This window comes from Stegodyphus dumicola, chromosome 3 (assembly GCF_044657685.1).
Source record: "Stegodyphus dumicola isolate Sdum_Otavi_A_Nest chromosome 3, ASM4465768v1".
NCBI lineage: Eukaryota > Metazoa > Arthropoda > Arachnida > Araneae > Eresidae > Stegodyphus > Stegodyphus dumicola.
The window spans coordinates 46,973,491-46,994,352 of NC_140770.1; the positions used below are offsets into that span (position 1 = coordinate 46,973,491).

Here is a 20,862-nt window from a genome sequence, read left to right on the forward strand (position 1 = left end):
GACTGTTCCTGAGAGAAAAGGTGAAGCAGATTCATGCTGATTTAAAAATAGAAGAGCCGTGCAATTTCAGCAGCAGTTGGCTGAACAGATTCAAACAGAGACACGGTATAAGTTATCAGAAAGCATGTGGGGAAAAACTTTCAGCAGATAAAGATGTTGCAGAGGAGTTTATTGATGAGTTTTCTGTGTTAGTGGCAGAAGAAAATCTTAGCCCAGAACAGGTTTTTAATATGGACCAGACTGGACTTTTTTGGCGATGTTTGCCAAGAAAGACATTTGTGATAAGCTAAGAAAGTGCATCGTCAGGGGTGAAAGATGCTAAAGAAAGAGTTACCATTTTAATATGCAGCAATGCAGCTGGAACTTACAAAATGTAAACCAGTGGTAGTGGGTAAGAGCACCAATCCCAGAGCTCTGAAAGGAGTAAAATCCTTACCTGTGATTTACAGGAGTAATAAAAATTCCTGATTCACAAAACAACTTATGACTGAATGGTTCATGGAGCATTTCATTAAAGAGGCATTGTAAGAGTGTGAGGTTACCATCAAATTGCAAGATTTTACTATTGTTAGACAACTGCTCTGCACATCCAGATGCAAATATTTTAACACATGATAATGTCATGGCTCTTTTTTTGCCCCCAAATACTACATCATTGATCCAACCAATGGACCAGGGCATAATACACAGTATTAAATGCCACTATAAATCAGAGTTTCTGAAAAAAATTCTTTCATGTGATCCTTCTATTCCACTTTGTGATAATAATAATAAAAAAAAAAATTCACCATCAAATACTGCATTTATTTGTTAGCTGAATCATGGAATTCTGTTTCCCAAACGACATTAGTAAATGCCAGCATAATGTATGGCCATCTTCTCTGTTTATTGAAACTGAGAGTGATGACAGTGATTTTTCTGGTTTTAGGGTCAGTGCAGCAAGGATTAAAGCAAGAGAATTAATTGCTTTTATTTTCAAAAGAAAAAATAAATGAGGAGGCTTTGCATATTGTTGAATGGATGCTGTGTTCAGATGAGCTAACGCTGGCATATCAGATGACTGATGATGAAATCACTGGCTCTGTTTTGAACTTGCCACAGCAAGAAGACAATTCTGACACTGACACAGATAGTGAATTTGATAGAAGTGAGAAAATATCTTTTAATGAGAGTCTGGAACTTGGTGAAAAATACCTAAAATTTTTCGAACAACAAAGCTGTGTCACAGAGCAAGAGATTATGACTCTATATAATTTACACACACACACACACAAAAAAAAAAAAAAAAAAAAAACTTACTCTGGAGCACCCTAAAGTTTTAAAACAAACCTCCATCAGAAAAATGTTTGAAACATGCAGAAAAAAATGAAATATTTTATGCTTTATTACATGTCAGAACTATAAATTACTTATAAAATTTTTTTTATCATTTTCCAGCATCATATACAGTCAAAAGCCAATCCGGACTCGTCGGGACTTCGGCAATTCCGGATTATAGATCATCAGTTTAAATCTGGTAAGATGGCATGCAGAAATTAAAAAATTAAAAATATGAAACCGTAATTTATGAAATAAAGAGCAATTATGATCTAAAAGATAACAAAATTTACAAAAAAAAAAAAAAAAAAAAAAAAAAAAAAAAACTTAATACTTATTTGTTTACTTTATTAAACATTTTCAATGTAAGTTGTTCAAGTTGCTTCATTTTATGTGATAATACTTTCTCTTCAATTCTATTAACAGACATAATTTTTTGTTCAGTTAAAAAATTCCGCCGTTTAAGTCCTATAATTGCTGTGTCGAGAATACCGACTAATTTGTCGATTGAAATGTTTTTGTTTTCCATAACCTCTGTGTCACTTTCTTCACTATCGGAAGCGAATTATAATGAGGAATTTGATTTAAATCATATCAAAGATGGAGTACATAGAGATGAAATACTACATTTAGTAAGGAATTCTAAGCCAAATAAAATAAATCATCTGCCCTGAAGATAAGGATAGTGCTGACAGATCAACTTCCAATTCATTGTGCGCTGCGGCAGTTTATTCAACTTATCTCTGCCATTTATAAAACTCAAATTCTCAAATTTTTCATTGCTGTGTTATGTTACTTGTAGCATCACAGATTTTCGTAATTCATCCATTTAATGTATTGTGGACTATGGCCTAAATGTTAAGGTATGAATACATACCTTAATATTTAAGCCATGGTCCACAAGTACTGTACTCCAATAAAATGGATTTGACTGAAATTTTCCTAAACCCCACTCTCTGCATCAACGAGACACTGTTCTTCATTTGCACTGGATTTCAAAGCCACAGAATTTGTCATGAGCTTGACAAAAACAATCCTCTACAGCAGCAGTTCTCAAACTTTTCACTAATGCGACCGTCTAACTAAACAAAAATTGAAAAACTTTAGTACCACTACATTTTACAATGGTTATTTTCCAATTTCTTAAATATTAAAAAAAAAAGTATATTTTGCCATTTGCACAACCTGTTGGCTATTTGTATTAAATATGCACACATAATAATATTCGATTAAAAATTCGTTACCATTTTAATTATCAAAATTTAAGTCATAATACTTTAGTTCTAAAATTTAGTGTGAAATCTGGGCCTATTTAAGAGAGATCAATTTCTTTATGTTTGGTTTTCTTTCATTTAGCTTTAACTGTAAATTAGGATCCACTTTTAATTTTGTTTTGTATTTATTTTTCAAATACAACATGGAAGAAAATCCTTGTTCACACAAATAGGTTTCACAAAAAGGCATTAAAAATTTAATACCTTTATTCGAAATGCCTTTATTTTTTTTTTTCCTTTTCTTCCCCCCCCCCAGTTTAGTCAAAAGTTAAAAAGTCTTATTTTTGAAATCTTCAGTTAGAGTACGATCAAAGGACATTTTTATCAATTGTTCTTCTTCTTGACAAGATTTTTTGAATTTAATAGTGAAAACTACTTTGATTTGAGAATCGCTGCCCTACAGGCTTTATAAATGAGTGGAAGGATCCTTCTTGAATACCAGCTGATAGGAGGGAGAAGTGCAACTTCTGTATCCCATTTTTAAAAATTTCCCTGTTTTGGACTGACACAATATCATACATATTATAGGAATATCTTATAGGAAATTTCATGAAATGCTCCTTAGTACTACCATACATCAATAGTTTTTGAATAAAAGGAAGTGATGAAAAAGATTTATTTAGGATATAAATGTGCATTTATCTTAGTGGATCAGTTTGCATTGAAGCCACAAATATTTCCCTAAAGTCAGGATACTAAATCTACTTACAGGAAGCAATACTTAACCCTCCGAAATATTTCATTACCACTGATCCATAAAAATAATAATAAAATAAAAAATTGAAAATTTTTGAAAAATAATCTGGAAGTGCCCATACTATATTAAGCACTTAGAAACTGAGCTATGCTTGATGTCAGTAACCATGACATCAATGATACCTGCGAATTTTTGACATAAAAAACAACAATGTAGAAATAAAAGTTTATTATTTTTTGTGTATTAACAGTTTAAAACAGATAGAAATCTAATTGCATAGAGTTGTTCATAATTAAGACACAATAACACACCGAACGAATACTAATTCAGGAATAATAATAATAATAATAAAAAAAAAAAAAAAAAAAAAAAAAATCAGCATTATATTTTCAATCAGTGTTATATTCTAGTCCTGTGAATTTGAAAATATAACGCTGATTTTTGTTGTTTGACTTCTGAATTAGTTGTTCATAGTTTTTAGCAATTTTTAAAATTTTAAGCATTTCACTTACCTTTTGTTTTTTTCCACATTTATTTTTAAACTTTTTTTTCAGTTTCGAAATTTCAAGAAATTGCTTTTTATATAATTCCTCTGCTTCTTTTAACCTGCTCACAGATTCAGCTAAGGCTGCATGCACACTTGCTTCATTATTCTGATAATTAAGAAATACACAAAGAAATACAACAATTACAGAGAATAAAATGTTTTAAAACAAACGACCAATAACTTTTTCTTGTAAGTAAAAACAAAAATACTGGCATTTAATTAATACATATTTTTACATAGATTTCATATGCCTTTATAAAGCATGTTTGTTTTTTATGTAGCATTTATTTTAACCAGTCTTTTTTTTTTTTTTCTATACAAATGCAATAAAATCAAATACATTTGGTGCAACATGTAAATGCATAATATTGAAAAGTTTCATCACTCATAATGAGCAGGATAATTAGTTTTATGTGCAGTTTAACAATGCTCACTTATGCACTATAATCATGATTAGAAAATGCCACACTCATCACATTATTTTTGTATAACAGTTAATAACAATTCATCTCCATTATTCGTAGAGCAAAATATAATTATTGTAAACATAAAACAAAAAATATTTTTTATAAACTGTCAAGAATAGAAATGGAGTACACATAGTTATAAAAACTATGTGTTTTTTATTAACTGTCAAGTAACTGCAAAATTTTTTTATTAACTGTCAAGAATAGAAATGGAGTCACATAGTTATAAAAACAAGAAGGAAAATATTATTTATTAACTGTATATTAATATTTTTTATTAACTGTCAAGAATAGAAATGGAGTACACATAGTTATAAAAACAAGAAGGTAATCAAAATCTGTTGCTGTGGCTATATTAATAAATATATGGGTAACATTCAAACAAAATATACAACATGTACGTGGCAATAATTAAAATTAGAAAGACATGAATACTTCTTAATCCCTTGACATACAATGGTGTGTGGGAGACATCATTCATTGTAAACTCTGACATCTCCGAGAAAGCAAGAACATTCTTTGGCGAACGATGCACTGATGTTTCCGAAACAAGAAGAACTTTCTTCGGCGAATGCAGCACTGCAGCAGTCATGCTTTGATCCTGTTTCATATGTTTTCCCCCTCTCAACAGTACCGATAAACAAAAACGCATCGGCTAAACCAGTAAACAACACACGATAACAGTGGTAATCAGTAGAGTACTGACCTCGCACAACGAATGCTGTAGTACATATTTCAATTTAGTAAAAATTTGAAATAATGCTCCCAACATGTCTCAGTTGGATGAATTATATGAAAGTGACAATGGAAATTTATTAGGCGACTCTAGTGATGACAATGAGATTGAAAATGGTCATCAAAGTGTTTATACTTTTTTGCATCATGCATTATAATGTCGCAGATAAAAAAAATCTAAAATAGATATGTATTGTTCAAAGCAAAAAATAATAGAAACACCCATATCTATGAAAATTATGAATCATAAATGTTTTTCTGGCCATACTGCACTATCTTCATTTTGTGAATAATGAGATGGTTTCTCAAGAAGACAAAATACAAAAAGTTCGATCTCTAGTGGAGTGCTTGAATGCCAGATTTCAACAGTTATTCTGGAAGAAAAAATTGTCATAGACGAATCTCTAATGAAATTCACAGGTCAGCTAAAGTATACACAATTCATAGCATCCAAATGAGCCAGATTTGGAATTAAATTTTATAAATTGTGCAAATCCAATTCTGGATATTATTATCAATTTAAAATTTACACAGGACAAGGCAAAACTCCAAGAAGTGATGAAACCTGTATTGGAAAGTGTAGTATAAAAACTAGCTGAACACCTTTTAGGGAAAGGATATACTATGTTCTCGGATAATTGGTATTCGTCTCCTATATTATTCAAAATTTTGCATGAAGAAAAACACAAATGTTGTTGGAACAGTGAAAAAAAAATCGGAAAAATATGCCAAAGAAGCTGGCATAGTATAAGCTAAAAAAAAGGAGAAGTAAGAACACACTCTTGTACAGGTATTCTGTCCTTATGCTGGCATGACAAAAAAGATGTGTATATAATAAGCCAGAAAAAAAAAAAAAAAAAAAAAAGAAAAAAAAAAAAAAAAAAGAAAAGGGAGGGAAAATAAGAAGAAAGAAGGGAGGCAAAGAAGAACCTGTGCTGAAACCGACCTATGTTGTGAACTACAGTCAAGGAATGGGATGTGTCCAATACCAATGTCTTGCATGTTTCCCTCTCATGCAAAAGCATGTAAAAGCATATAAAAAATGCTTTTATATATTCAATATAGCTATTTATAATGCTTTCGTCTTATATTCGAAAAACTTTACAAAAGCAATCAATCGTGAACTTTCAAGACAATATTGCAGAAGATATGCTCTATAATTTGAATCTTCTGAACTATCTGACATCTGGAAGACCATCGCAAGGTAAATGCCCAACTCGGTTACAAGAAAAAAATTGCGCACATTTTCCTGAACATATACCTATGAAGGATAAAAAGCAACATCCTTCAAAGAGATGCCATGTGTGCATAATATAAGAAATGAACAACTTGGTAGTATAAAACATGTCTAGTTCCACTACATATTCCAAAATATTTTGAGATGTATCATGCTTTAAAGAACTACAGTCAAAAGCCGTTAATCCGGACTCGATGGGACTCCAGAGTATCGATTTTTCCGGATTATAGATCATCAGTTTAAATCTGGTAAGATGGCATGCAAAAATTAAAAAATTAAAAATATGAAACCGTAATTTATGAAATAAAGAACAATTATAATATATAGGGTATCAAAACTTACCAAAAAAAAAAAAAAAAAAAAAAAAAAAAAAGCTTAATATTTATTTGTTTACTTTATTAAACATTTCTTTCAATGTAAGTTGTTTAAGTTGTTTCGTTTTATGTGGTAATACTTTCTCTTTAATTCTATAAACAGACATAATTTCTTGTTCAGTTACAAAGTTCCGTTGTTCAAGTCCTATAATTGCTGTGTCGAGAATACCGACTAATTTGTCAATCGAAATTTTTTGTTTTCAATAACCTCTGTGTCACTTTCTTCACTATCGGAAGCAAATTATAATGACGACGAATTTGATTTAAATCATATCAAAGACGGAGTACATTGAGATGAAATACTACATTTAGTAAGGAATTCTAAGCCAAATAAAATAAAAACATCTGCCCTGAAGATAAGGATAGTGCTGACAGATCAACTTCCAATTCACTGCGTGCCGTGGCGTCCCTCCCCCTCCCGCAAAGCAGCATGAAATTGATAAACAGATTTCGGAATGGTTAGAGAAACAAAGGATATGCCTCTATCTATTTTTTGCAGCAATATTTATTAAGAGAATGAGCATTACCTCAACCATGGAACACAATTAACTTTTTTAAAAATTTTAAATGACAGTTCAATTTACAGAATTAATTTACAATGAGAGAAAAAAAAACTATGCAGAACTAAACTATATTACAATATTTAATGATGAAATTTCAGTTCAAAATACAGAAAAAATAATAATAAGCCATATTAATATTATTCCTTTGGCACATAAAAATAAATACAATTTATTTTTCCAGTCATGTTAATATTTAAATAATTTAACTTAAATCAAAATTCTGAACATTTTCTAAATTTTCATTGCACAATAGTTTTCCCTTAACATATATTCCAAGCAAAGTAATTTAAGTAAAAAAGAGGCACATTTCTGAAATCAGAAGACGGAAAATTGCTTCATGCAGTCATCCTTTTTAACAGTAAAAGCTTAACTAATCCGCATACTCGGAAATTGCCGAATTTTCCGGATAGTAACTGAAAAAAGAGGAGTGGGGGAGATAGTAGCCGTTCTTTAGATTTCTTGGCTAAATAAATGATTTTGACATTTCGATATGTGCATCATATAAAAATAGACCAACGGAACTGAGAAATATTCTGCTTAGAAAGCACTGTAAAACTCTTTTAAATGTTCATAAACAAATTTCAGACTGAACACCAAAATTAATTATCTCTACAAAATAACGCAAACGTTATTGTGCAATACATGCAGTGTAATCCTTCCATATGCGATATTACGCAATCGGAATCAACAGTTGCCGGTATTCAGAGAATAAAGAACTAAATAAAGGAAAAGAGACTTACTAATCTGGGGTGTTTCTGATTCTAATTTTCAACAGACTGCGTTAAATTTCCGGAATAGAATCAATCTTCGCTTGGGTTGAGTAGAGCGCAAAAACTTTTAGTCCTATTCAATCCAGATTGGACAGTGACAAAAAAAAAAAAAAAAAAAAAAGGAGTCTGCTCCTTCAATATTAGAGATTTGTGGAGAAAGGGGAGAACCTCCCAACCTCCGTACTGTATAATGTATTGGCAGGGAAAAAAAATGAAATTATTTTGACTATTCGATTACTTTCCTTTTATTTAAGCCATTCGAATATTATTCCTTAGAAAGCTAATCTGTGTAAAAACACACCCATTTTTTGGAAGTTTATCTATACTTCACCAGTTACTGCAACTATATTATTATAAATATTCATGCATATATGCTCATAATATAAGCATAACGATCATAACAAACACGAATATGAACTGACCATGCTGAACGAGAATGCAAATCTTGATAGAAATTCAAACGTGTGTAATATTTGGGTGGGAGGAAAATATTACCGAATGTATCGGAATTTTCTACCGTTTTCGTAATTCTTTGACCAATAGAATGACGTGCACCATAGGTTACGTTAATGCAGAGAAAAGGGGGAAAAGCAATTTCGGGAGTATGTTTCACCATCTAACGTTGCATATAAGGAAGAAAAGTGGTTTACTTAGCTTCGGCTTTGGTACAGGGAAAAAATGCGCGTTCATTAAAAAAAAAAAAAAGAAAGAAATTAAAAAAAGTACTAAAAGCAAAAAAAAAAGCACTAAAAACAAAACAAAAAAAAAAAAAAAAAAAAAAAAAATAAAAATAAAAAATAAAAAAAAGGCTTTAAAGAAAATGCAAACACCTATAAGGGCTTTATATTTTATTTTCAAATATAAGGACTTATAAGCACTTGTAAGGACCGCTACGAACCCTGCATCGGTTCTTCCAACATGCGAAATAAAAAATTGCAATGACACAGTCCACATCACAAATGTCTATTATTTCCAAGAAGAAATAATAGACTGCTACCAAAGGACGGGGAATTTTGAACCGAATGCTTTCCTCCCTTTAAGAAATCACCTCCTATTTGCAATGAAGATTCTTGTGTGTAGTTTAATGGATTCTCAGAGGGGTGCATCTATGTCGCAAAAGAAAGACCTTTGAAAGAGATAAGTGGTTAAAACCCTAGGGACGTCAAATTTGACATTTCACCCCACTTTTCAGCCTGGACGATGGGGGAAAAAGACATGGCCACGAAAGTGGACAACCCCGTCTTTTCAAAGAGGAATCTATGGCCACTATAATGGCCATCCCGTCTTCAAAAGGTTAAACTATTTCTCGAAAGCAAGTGCACTCACACCGGTCAATGACAAGATGAACAAAAATAACAGCCCTGATCTTAGTTTGTGTTCAATGGTTAATATATGCCAGATGATACGCATTGGTGCTCGATGCTGCTTGGAGAACTGGAACACAAAATTTTCGAACACATATGCTCTCACTCACAAAGCAGAAGCGTGGCATAATTTCTCACTGTTGAAACGGGTTCGGTTTTCTTTTAGATGTAATCGACAGAAAAACAAAGTGATGCCCAGAACAACTTTTTTTTGGCACAAAGAACGAAGTATTAAGCCAAGATATATAAAAATTGTGAGAAATTTTAAGAATAAGAAAAAGTCGGGAGAAATCTATTGAAAATTGGGTTGACGGGAGAATAGTCATAAATCTCGAGAGTTGGCAAATCTGCTTAACTATTGCACATTAGCATTATATATCAGCTTTATTAAATGTTATATAGCAATGTAAACTTGAAAATAAAACCTCCTTTTTTAAAAGCTTGTAAATGAGTGTCCACAGTTGAGCCAAATTAAATAGTATTCTTTGGACACGTCGTTGCACATTTTATTTGTATCTCAAGGGGTCAAAGCAAGTTCCCAATACGCTTTATGAAGTTTGTTAAATATATTTACTACATCAATAACTGATCAAAAGGTTTTCCTCATCGTTACTAACTGCTATTAGAAAAAGCAATTTTCTTTTGGTAAAATAGCCTCATCTTCCAAATTTCCTTCCACAGCATCTTGAGATAAATGTTTTGTGCAGGTCTCTAAAATTTTATACTTTCAGCAGAAGGATCTTCATTTAGAAAATATTGCACTAGTGGTTCAACTAAGTCTAGGCTTTTATTTATGCTGTTTAGGCAATTGTATTTGTATTTCAAGGGGTTAAAGCAAGTTCCCAATATCTTTGAAATTTCCTTCAACAGCATCTTGAGATAAATGTTTTGTGCAGGTCTCTAAAATTTTATACTTTCAGCAGAAAGATCTTCATTTAGAAAATATCGCACTAGTGGTTCAACTAAGTCTAGGCTTTTATTTATGCTGTTTAGGCAATTGTATTTGTATTTCAAGGGGTTAAAGCAAGTTCCCAATATCTTCGAAATTTCCTTCAACAGCATCTTGAGATAAATGTTTTGTGCAGGTCTCTAAAATTTTATACTTTCAGCAGAAAGATCTTCATTTAGAAAATATCGCACTAGTGGTTCAACTAAGTCTAGGCTTTTATTTATGCTGTTTAGGCAATTGTATTTGTATTTCAAGGGGTTAAAGCAAGTTCCCAATATCTTCGAAATTTCCTTCAACAGCATCTTGACATAAATGTTTTGTGCAGGTCTCTAAAATTTTATACTTTCAGCAGAAAGATCTTCATTTAGAAAATATCGCACTAGTGGTTCAACTAAGTCTAGGCTTTTATTTATGCTGTTTAGGCAATTGTATAATCATTTCCATCTGCATTATTTATTGTCTCTGAATTGATCTGTTTATCACAGATTTCATTTCTATCAAATCTGCTTCATCAATCTCTTCTTCCGATATCTATTCTTCAATATTTTTGGTAGACTTATTAATACAACTATCAAATATATAACATGACATATATTAAAAACTTTAGCAGTCTCATTAGTTTTATATATTATGCAAATTGCATTTACAGTTCCTATTAATTTAAGAAGAAATATTAAAATAACTTTTCTAAATTATATCAGAAAAGCACAAATTTTAAACTTCTGAAATTAACATGAATTTTAAATTTATAACTATATGACAAAATCTTATATTTTTTAACAATATTTCAAAATTTGTAGAGTTTAAAAACTGCACCAATTATGTAAGACTCTTAGAACACTTTTATGTATATAAAATTTTAAACTTTGATTACCCCCCCCCCCGCCCGAATAAAAAACAAACTTATACGCACCTCACTTAAGTCTTCAGACTGATTTCTCATACCTTGTAGCTGAGAATTTTCCATGCTCAGCTATAAAAATAATAAGATAAAACATGATTCTATTTCCATGACTCATATTTTAAATTATTTAAAACATTAAAATGGGTTAGCAATCTAAGAATTAATAGCACATCTATCATACTATTTTTCTCGGTTAATTTCTCTTTTAAAGTCTTCTTTACATTCATAACCATTTAAAAGGAAAAACGAGAGAGGAGACTTTTTTCATCATTAATAATAACAGACTTATTACCTGCAGGAGAGAAGGGCAGATTTTATAGGATAATACAAATTTAAATGCCAATGAAGTAAGAGAATTTCAATAAATTGTCCTAATTTTTGGATGTAAATAAAAACAAATTTTGATTCACAAAAATTTCAGAAACAGGTGCAAATAAACTTTTTTAATATAAAAGTAACAATGCATTTTTAATTTGTATGATTAACATATATAAGAAATTTAGGAACTTTGTGATTATCTGTACTACAAAAAAGTATTTATGAGGCAACGCATGATGTAGCCAAAAACAAAAAATATTTATGTGACAACACACTGATGCTGCCAACAGCAGTGGACTATATAGCTTTCTGCATGCATGAAGCTTAATGTGGCTCACTTTTTTCTTCTCATTTTATGATTCTGGTATCAGAAATGTATGTGATGCCACGTTTAAACAATTCTCTTATTTTTTTAAGCAGAAAAAAAGCACACAATACAGCACAATACAGCTGTGTACATGGCAAAAAAAGGGGGGTATAAAAAAATGTAGGTTGCGCTTGATGCATCACTGAAATAGACTCAAAGATGGTCAAACAAATGTTTCTCTCGAAAGCTGGCAATGACATTGTAAATGCTCGCCAAAGTTGACAAATGTGCCAAAAAGAAGTATTGGACCACCAGTTTATAGGCATAAATTCCTAAAAGTAACAGCTGAAGAAATTTTCCTTGTGTAAAAAAATGACAAAACAAAGAAAAGAGGGCTGAAAAGAGACCATTTTTTAAAAATAAATTCAAACTTTCAGTCCTAACCCTTTATATAAAATGCTAAGTATGTTATGTATTCAATTGCACATGCAAAGAACATAACTACAATATATGCATAAGGATTAATTTTAGGAAAATCCAACTTGCCTCAGATTGTTTGTAAATAATAAATTTGTTTTTGTTTCTGTTTAAAGGGGAAAAAAATTGTTTTTAAGTAATTTTGCATGTAAAAAATAATAATGAAATATTTTTAAAACTTTTCAAAAATAGATTTTTTTCCTCAAATAATTTCTCTGTCATTTTATCTCTTTCTCTCGACTATGTTTTGCCCTAATATTGACACTATTTCATATGTAATTGAAATAATGCAGAATTCTACACATTAAAGAGAGCACATTAAAATAAAGATTACAGAAATTATAACAAAAATTAAACAGACTTCAATAAAGCTGTTATATACTTTTAATTTAAAATATGATTATATCAATAACTAATATTAATAGCTTTATCTTTGAGTATTATTTACTACCTTTTTAATTAAGGCTTCTTTTCCTGCCACTTCTTTTTCAAAATCACTTTTCTGAAAAAACATACAAAGTATAAAATAAGTTTAACAACATTTCTCAGCAGCTAGAAAAATACTTTTATTATTAGTATTGGGAATTAACCAAAAGTGAGTATGTATTATTGTGATAATGAGCATTTCTAATTGCACATATTTTAAATTTAAAAAAAAGGCTGAATTACAAATATACTAAATGTAAATTTCTGTAACTATTTCAATACATTTGATTGCATTATTATTTTTTTGTATCATTATAATTTGTTATATTTTAGGTAACAATTTTAGTATGTACTTCTGCATAATTTCTACATTTTCTTAAGATATTTACATCTGCTAGTTGCATACAGTTAATTACAATAAACTGTCAATTTCTTTCTGCTGCCTGCAGTAATTAATTATATTAAGTCCACAAACATACGATCTGCATGTTCACAATATGGGTATGTATATATAGTATGTGTATATATACAAACACATACAGTCAAAAGTCTTCAATCTGGACATCCATAATACGGAATGATCTATAAACTGGACCTCAAAGCTACAAACTTTCTGTGCATACGTAAACGCATTATGCGTTTATGCATGCGCGTTTAATGTATAATGGACGGTATAAGCTAAGCTAAAATTATCTACTTATCTAGTTCAGTTAATGTTGCAGATTGCATTGTTCCTTAATCTTCTAATTGGATTTGGCTTATTATTTTTTGCAGACTGTTAGAACAATTTTATAAAGGTAAGCTTGAACTTTTGACTATGTCAAAAAGAATTTCCGGCTGCCAAAGGATCTACAAAGTGAAAGCATGTTTCGATGTCCATCAAACAAAAAGTGGAATTGCTGCAAAAAATGGATAAAGGCATATCCTTTGTTTCTCTAACCATTCTGAAATCTGTTTACCAATTTAACGCTGCTCTGCGGGGAGGGGGGGGGGACATTGCGGCACGCAATGAACTGGAAGTTGATCTGTCAGCACTATCCTTATCTTCAAGGGCAGATGTTTTTATTTTATTCGGCTTATAATTCCTTACTAAATGTAGTATTTCATCTCGATGTACTCCGTCTTTGATATGATTTAAATCAAATTCCTCGTCATTATAAATATCACAAATACACATCAAATAGTTTTCTGGTTGCAATTTTCTAATTTCGACGCATGTGCACGTTGAAAGAACTGTTTAATAAAGTAAACAAATAAATATTAAGTTTTTTTTGGGGGGGGGGTTGTAAATTTTGATACCCTTTAGATCATAATTTCTCTTTATTTCATAAATTACGGTTTCATATTTTGAATTTTATAATTTCTGCATGCCATCTTAACAGATTTAAACCGATGATCTATAATCTGGAATTGCCGAAGTCCCGACGAGTCTGGATTAGACTTTTGACTGTATATACTAAAACTCTCAAATGTTGGTCAGTTCTAAAAATGACTTGTATTTCTAAAAAGTATGCATAAACACTTGCATACTTGCCAACCAATGACACTCAAAAATCAGGAGATTTTTTTAAGAAATCAGATTTTTCACAATGTTAAAAAGACTTTTTAAATGATAAAAATATAGTTTTTAATAATGAATTAACTTTAAATAGTTACTAATTCTTAAATGCAAGCAACACAAAAATACCTTACATATAAAAAACATTTTTATATTATTTGCATCGTAAAAAAAAAAAAAAAAAAAAAAAAAAAGACACTTTAATCAGTTTTTGTACAAATGTTATGAACAGTGGCAGATTTTACTTTCGTTAAGAAAGAAACTTGATAGTTTTGTTCATAGCAATTGCCATGTAGGCCTGCTTTCGCTAATAAAAGTTTTTCTAATGTGTCATCACTAATATTAGATCTAAATTTAGTCCTCGTTTTCGCAATACTGAAAATCCTCTCACACTCTGCATTACTATGGGGAACTGTCAAGATGGCCAACATAATTCTAGACAGTTTCTTTATATTTTAAAATTCCATCAGCTCCTTTCAGTTTTCCAATTAAACTCCTTTAGGTGTCAATCCTAGCTGATTTTATAACTTCATCCAAGTTTTCTAATTGTAAACTGCAAAATTACGACTGCAATATTATCAGTGGCAACATCAATATCATGTTCCATGACTAAATGAAGTAACACAGGAAATCTGTTCAAAAATTTTTTGTTCATATAACCAAGTATTAAGCGAAGTTCCATAAAAATCGTGAGAAATTTTAAGAATAAGAAAAAGTCGGGAGAAATATATTGTAAATCGGGTTGGCAGGAGAGCGGTCGAAAATCGGGAGAGTTGGCAACTCTGCACTAGTATTAGATAATACATTATAATATTCTTCAAGAAGACTGACTGACTTGCAGTCATCTTGGCTTGTTCCACAGTGATAACATAAATTATTAATGATAAATACTATAATACCCAGTCTTTTACCATCCTATTCAATCAATAAAACAGACACTACTATTGAAGAAAATCAGAACATTTCCCAAAAAATTTAAACTTATGAATAAAGTTTCAACAAATTTTCTATTTTTCTGCCATCTAAACTAAAAGCAAATATTTTAAACAGTAAAATATATGCAAGAAATGTTTAAGAAACACACACAATCCTCCCCCCAAAAAAGATATATACATAGAGAGAGAGGGGGGGAAACACGTGGGAGGCATTAATCCCTTAAGAGAAACCTAACTGGAAAAGAAACAAGCGAACCTAAAATTTAAAATCAAGCAAAAACTCAATATTAAGATTTGTGTCCAATTACTCCTTAAATAATAGTTTTATTCAAAATCTACACTAATCTAAAATTGAATTTTTGCCAGTTTTAAACTTTTCAATAGTAATATTATTACAAAGCATATTTTTCCCCTCCTGCTCACTGTATTATAGGGTTCGTACACATTTCTGCACACGGGAATTAAGTACTTTTAAGTATTATTAATAAAAAATTGAAGGACCTATGAGTAACTGGGACATGATAAATTCAATTAAAAATATTATCTTTGCCTCAATTTCTTTTTTGCAATACCATCCCAAAAATAAAATAGATTCCTAAGTAGTATACATTATTACTAACTAGGAATTAATTAACATAATTGTTAATACGTTTGAGAATAAAATAAACTTTATGCAATTTATCAAGTAGCATTAAATATTTTACACTTATAATAATTGGACATATTTGAAAGAAAATAAGTGACATTTACGTTTCACTAACAGCTTTATGTTGATTTTTTTAATGTCTCATTTTGTCACATACTTGGTCAGTCTAGAAGCTTAGTAAATAGCAGGTAGATTTTATATCAAACGGCATAGGTTAAAATGAGACATAAGATCATACATAATCAGCATGATTTATAACAAAAGACTGAATGTTTTCACCACTACAGCTTGTCTAGAGAGATCTGCTGATTAGAACAAACCTGAAAGGCTGATGTAGGTACGGTTGGGCAAGTGTTGAAAAATCAGACTCTGTTTGATGCAGTTAGTGTCGTGGCTTCATGTAGAGTTCCAGGGGTAGTAACCCAGTTAATATACTTTATGGTTAAAATAAGCTATTATACAGCACCAGAGGTGATAAGTTGTTTTGTATTACTTTAAGTTACACTAGATGCTCTTTGCATCTTATTCTTTAAAAGTCTGCAACTTCTTATAAGTTTACAAACTTATTCTTTAAGTTTTACTTGAATTTTTACCTTTTTGTGCTTTATCGTGTGACCACAATGAGTATTAATGAAATGTAATAACTCGTTTTAATATGTAATGATAATTTTAAGGCTAAGCAGCTAGTTACAAATAATTGAATTATGTAGTTAGATAACCCTAGCCATTATGGATTTACATGGCCACTATTAAAATTTCACAGTTTAAAATACATGTAATTTATGATATTGATTCTTAAATGATATTAGGATAATTACACATTAAAAGCTACAAAACATAAATGTTTTGTTTGTAGCTTTTAATGTTGTTATGAAACATTTATGTTTGGTAACAACAACACTCTACAAAATATGCATCTTTTTAATTTTTAGCCTTCTCAAACATTTTGGCTAGTTTATATCGATTTCCTTCTCTTTAACCATCTTTATTTGATGGATCTTCGAAAAGCTCATCAATTAAAAAATCCTAATGTTTATGATGATCTAAAAGTTGATGATCTTGTATTAATTGAAGGCAACAATAAGTGCAAACTTTTGTGGAATTGTGGTAGAGTGATAAACGTTTTCCGTGGTCGTGATAAACGTTTTCCGTGGTCGTGATAACAAAGTTCGTTCTTGTGAACTGCTGATGGAACAATAATAAAGCGACCAGTTCAATTATTATATCCTTTAGAACTTTAAAAATATTTTTTATTGTTTAATAATATGAATAAGATTGAATATGTTTTTATGCAATTGTTTATTTTGTTAATTTAATTTCATATGATTAGATTAAGAATAGTTTAAATTTACTGTGTCAAATTATATTTGATAACATACCTTTTTTAGAATTTAGTATAGTGATTATAATTTGAATATATTTTCTATTCATTTAATATACTTATCAATTGTTTCATAATTATATGTTAAAATACTTATTGATATAAATTTGATTGTTGTTAGATTAATGTGAACTCTTGACAGAGTTCAGGTGGGGAGTGTGTGGAAATTATTTTGATTAATTGATAGATGGCGCTAGCGTTGCGTGTTAACACGACGTGCCTTCTGAATTTCCATAGGCTCTCCACCGGCAGTTCGCTAGATGGATGTCTGATGCTTCGCACACTATTTGATTAGGAACACTTCGGTTCCTATTTAAAGGATTTCGATTATGAAAGCATATAGATTTGTTTGTCAACTGAACCACCATATTTGATTAATGATCTGTAAATATTGTACATATTAAAACTTACATTTTAAAGTGATTGATGTTGATTTATAGGTCTTAGAATATTTTGAAACAACATGTATAGCATAGGCTTTTGGATCACAGCGTCTGCAATGCACATTACAATGTCTACTTATGAACAGTCCATAGGGCTAATATAGGCTGGATATGACTACTTCACATAGCCTGGATGTGAAGCACTGCACTATTACCTTAGTCAGCCTGTACAAGTATTAACAGTCAATACTGATTAAGTTTCGGTGGCCACCTTTTATCAACTCTTTTGGTACACTCATCATTGTAAAAAAGCAGCAGATGCAGTTTTTTTATTTATGACCATACAATAAAGTATAAATAATAAATTTTTAAATTCATTAAAACAGAAACAATTTTTTAACATTTGACAGTAACTCATTCCTTGGAAATATTAATACAGCTAAGAACTTAAGGCTTACATTAACAAGAAAAAATAATTTAATGTTTGTTGGCTTTACCAGTGACCAAAAAATACCTTTTTTTCTACTATTTACTTTTCAAGCAACCATAAACCAACATTAACTTACCATTATCAGCAATGTGATTTTTAAAATAGTGAACCAGCTGTCCAATTTTTTTTTTTTTTTTTTTTCCTGGTAGTTTTTCACACTATGTCTCTATATAACTTTAATAGTATATAACTCAATTTCATGTCCATTTTTGTAAATTCAGGTGGAGTGCAAAACACCTCTCTCTAGTAAAAATAAAATAGTGTTTTTTTTTTTTTTTTTTTTTTTGTTTGTTTGTTTTTTTCACTTGATGGTAAATTGAAAATTATCACCATTCTGAGCCTATTAAAAAAAAAAAAAAAAAAAAGAGAGAGAGAGAGAGAGAGATTTTATGAAGAAAAAAATGATTTCACAATTCTTATTATAAGGTTTTCGTTGTGGTTAACTATATGGTTTGTAATAAATATTGCTAAATTTGGCAATTAATCACTGGTAAAACCAACAAGTACCAATAATTTTCAATGCAGTCATAATTTTTACTGATTAAGTAATACAAACTGAAATAATGAAAAAAAAAAAACTAGTACCATTTGTTTTGATGTGTAATCCAGCATTAATTTTAAAGCAGTAATTTCATAGTCCTTTTCATTAGATAATTGTTTAAGCTACAAAAAGAAAAATACCATTACATTTATATCAAAATTCAAGTCTAGTAATAAAATTATATAAAATCAAATTACTATCATGCTATATATAAATGAATTCAAGATTTGTTTTAATAAAAGTTTATAAACAAGATCAATATTTGGGGAAGTTATTGTGAAACTTTACAATATAAAATGTCTTACAAAAAGAGGAAATTAACACTGTTATACAGAAAAATAAAGGCTTCTTCAGAAGTATAAACACCTAAAACACTGAAAATCTGTTTTACATTAATAAGCTCTTAACATTTTAAAGAAACAAAAATACAAATTGTAATCATATAAATTTACTGCATTTAAGTAAAACTTCAAAATTTAATACTATAATAATGATGAAACATTCAAACTCTCAGATCTTGAAAAAGATACAAAATTTGAAAACTGGAATGTCCATGCCTTTTTGTTATTTTCAATCCTAATGTTTTTTTTTTTTTTTTTTTTGAAATGTTTGAAAAATTTTGGAAAGATTAGTTCTATTCAAGTCCAATAAAAATATCCATTAAAAAAAGAAAATGACTGTTTCAATACCAACGGTCTTTGAATCATTAATATCACCTAAAGGCAATAATATTGTAAATACGCTTTTATAAAAATCATACAATAAATATACTTTTAAAAACTCTTAAAAAAGTGATTTTTCTTAATGGTTTATGGAGAGAATTTAGCATTTCATCTTAGGTGTTAAACTGGGCTAATTTTGAAATAATCCTCTTTATCCAACAATTGTTTTGATTTAAGTTTCTGGCAGACAATCACAAGTTTGAATTATTACTCAAAAACTGTCCTACCCAAAACTATGTTGAGAAAATGAATCTCAAGATTCAAGATACTGAATTTCATTTGCATCTTCTTAATTAATAAAGATGTATTTACACAAACTGCATTCTTAACCCACTGCACACAACTACACATATACACACTGAATGGAAACTTGGAAGAAAAAAAAGAACTAAATTGCTGTGATTGAAAATGATCATGCCCTGTATGATCATTTTCAGTCACAACACTTCAATTTTTTTTTCATTTCCAAACTTTCAGAACTTGACTTATTCATTAAATTTTACATCCTTTTTTTTATTACACTTCTTTTTATACAATGGAATTAGAGCCTATCCCTTCTAAATTGCAGTGCATGGACCTATCCGGTAGATGTTATTTTTGCTAGGTTGTTTCAGTAGCTTTTCATTTTTTTTTTTTTTTCCTTTTGTTACTTTCAAGAGACTATTTTTGTCTGTATTCAGCAATATTAAATACTAGGATAAGTACTTCAGAATGAAAATAAAATTTTATTTGCCACAAGACGAAATTTTGTTTAAGAACCAAACAATTTTGAAAGTTAACAGATAGGACAAATTATTATAACTTTATTTCTGGCTGATATCACAAAGTAAATGAAGACTACTTTGCAAATCAACACAACTTCAATTGATAAATTTTACACATATGAAGGGTGGCTGATCATTATAAAGGATCTCCTTCTTACTTGCCTTAGAGCCTCAGGATTAAATACTTACGTTATAGCATCAAAACTACGTTTCATGTGTTATATAGAAAAATATACACAGTATTAAATCAAAATAAAGACATCCACAAAATAAAGACATATACGAAATGATCTCTGGATCTTGGTTTATTAGCCAAAATATAAATAAAATGAAATAATAAATTCCTGCCCCCTCACAAAATTTAGGAATGCATAATACTCAACAAAAAGAAACAGGTATGCCATAAATGTGATTTTTCTCCTAAGTGAGATTCCTGCATATAATTTTCAAGCACCAAAATGGAAGTCACACTGTAGATAATGATAATGCATCGACTGTGTTATATTTATGTTGGCCAGGAACACACTTTCAGCTCGAGTGGTTGTCCGTGCGAGGAGCTATGCATTTGCTGCCTGATGCAATATCTGCAAATCCTAAATTCTGCTATTATCTCCCTAAAATCTAAAAACTTTTTTGTCCAGTTTCTGTCCTAAGTTCTAAAAATATTGTCATCCCTAATTTTTGCTGCTGGTTGTTCTTCTAAATTATATAATTGT

General features: G+C 30.1%; 1 protein-coding gene across 5 annotated transcripts in view; it reads right to left on the minus strand.

The window, feature by feature from the left end:
- The window catches only part of LOC118200989 (uncharacterized), a 157,078-nt gene that overhangs the window by 30,117 nt on the left and 106,099 nt on the right, over positions 1-20,862 (minus strand). For all 5 annotated transcript variants that reach the window (XM_085812844.1, XM_085812845.1, XM_085812843.1 and 2 more), the window contains 4 exons: positions 18,705-18,782; positions 12,752-12,802; positions 11,208-11,267; positions 3,801-3,941 (listed from right to left, as the gene is read on the minus strand). In XM_085812844.1, coding sequence (XP_085668970.1) covers positions 3,801-3,941; positions 11,208-11,267; positions 12,752-12,802; positions 18,705-18,782 — 330 coding nt within the window. The remainder of the gene's footprint in view (positions 1-3,800; positions 3,942-11,207; positions 11,268-12,751; positions 12,803-18,704; positions 18,783-20,862) is intronic.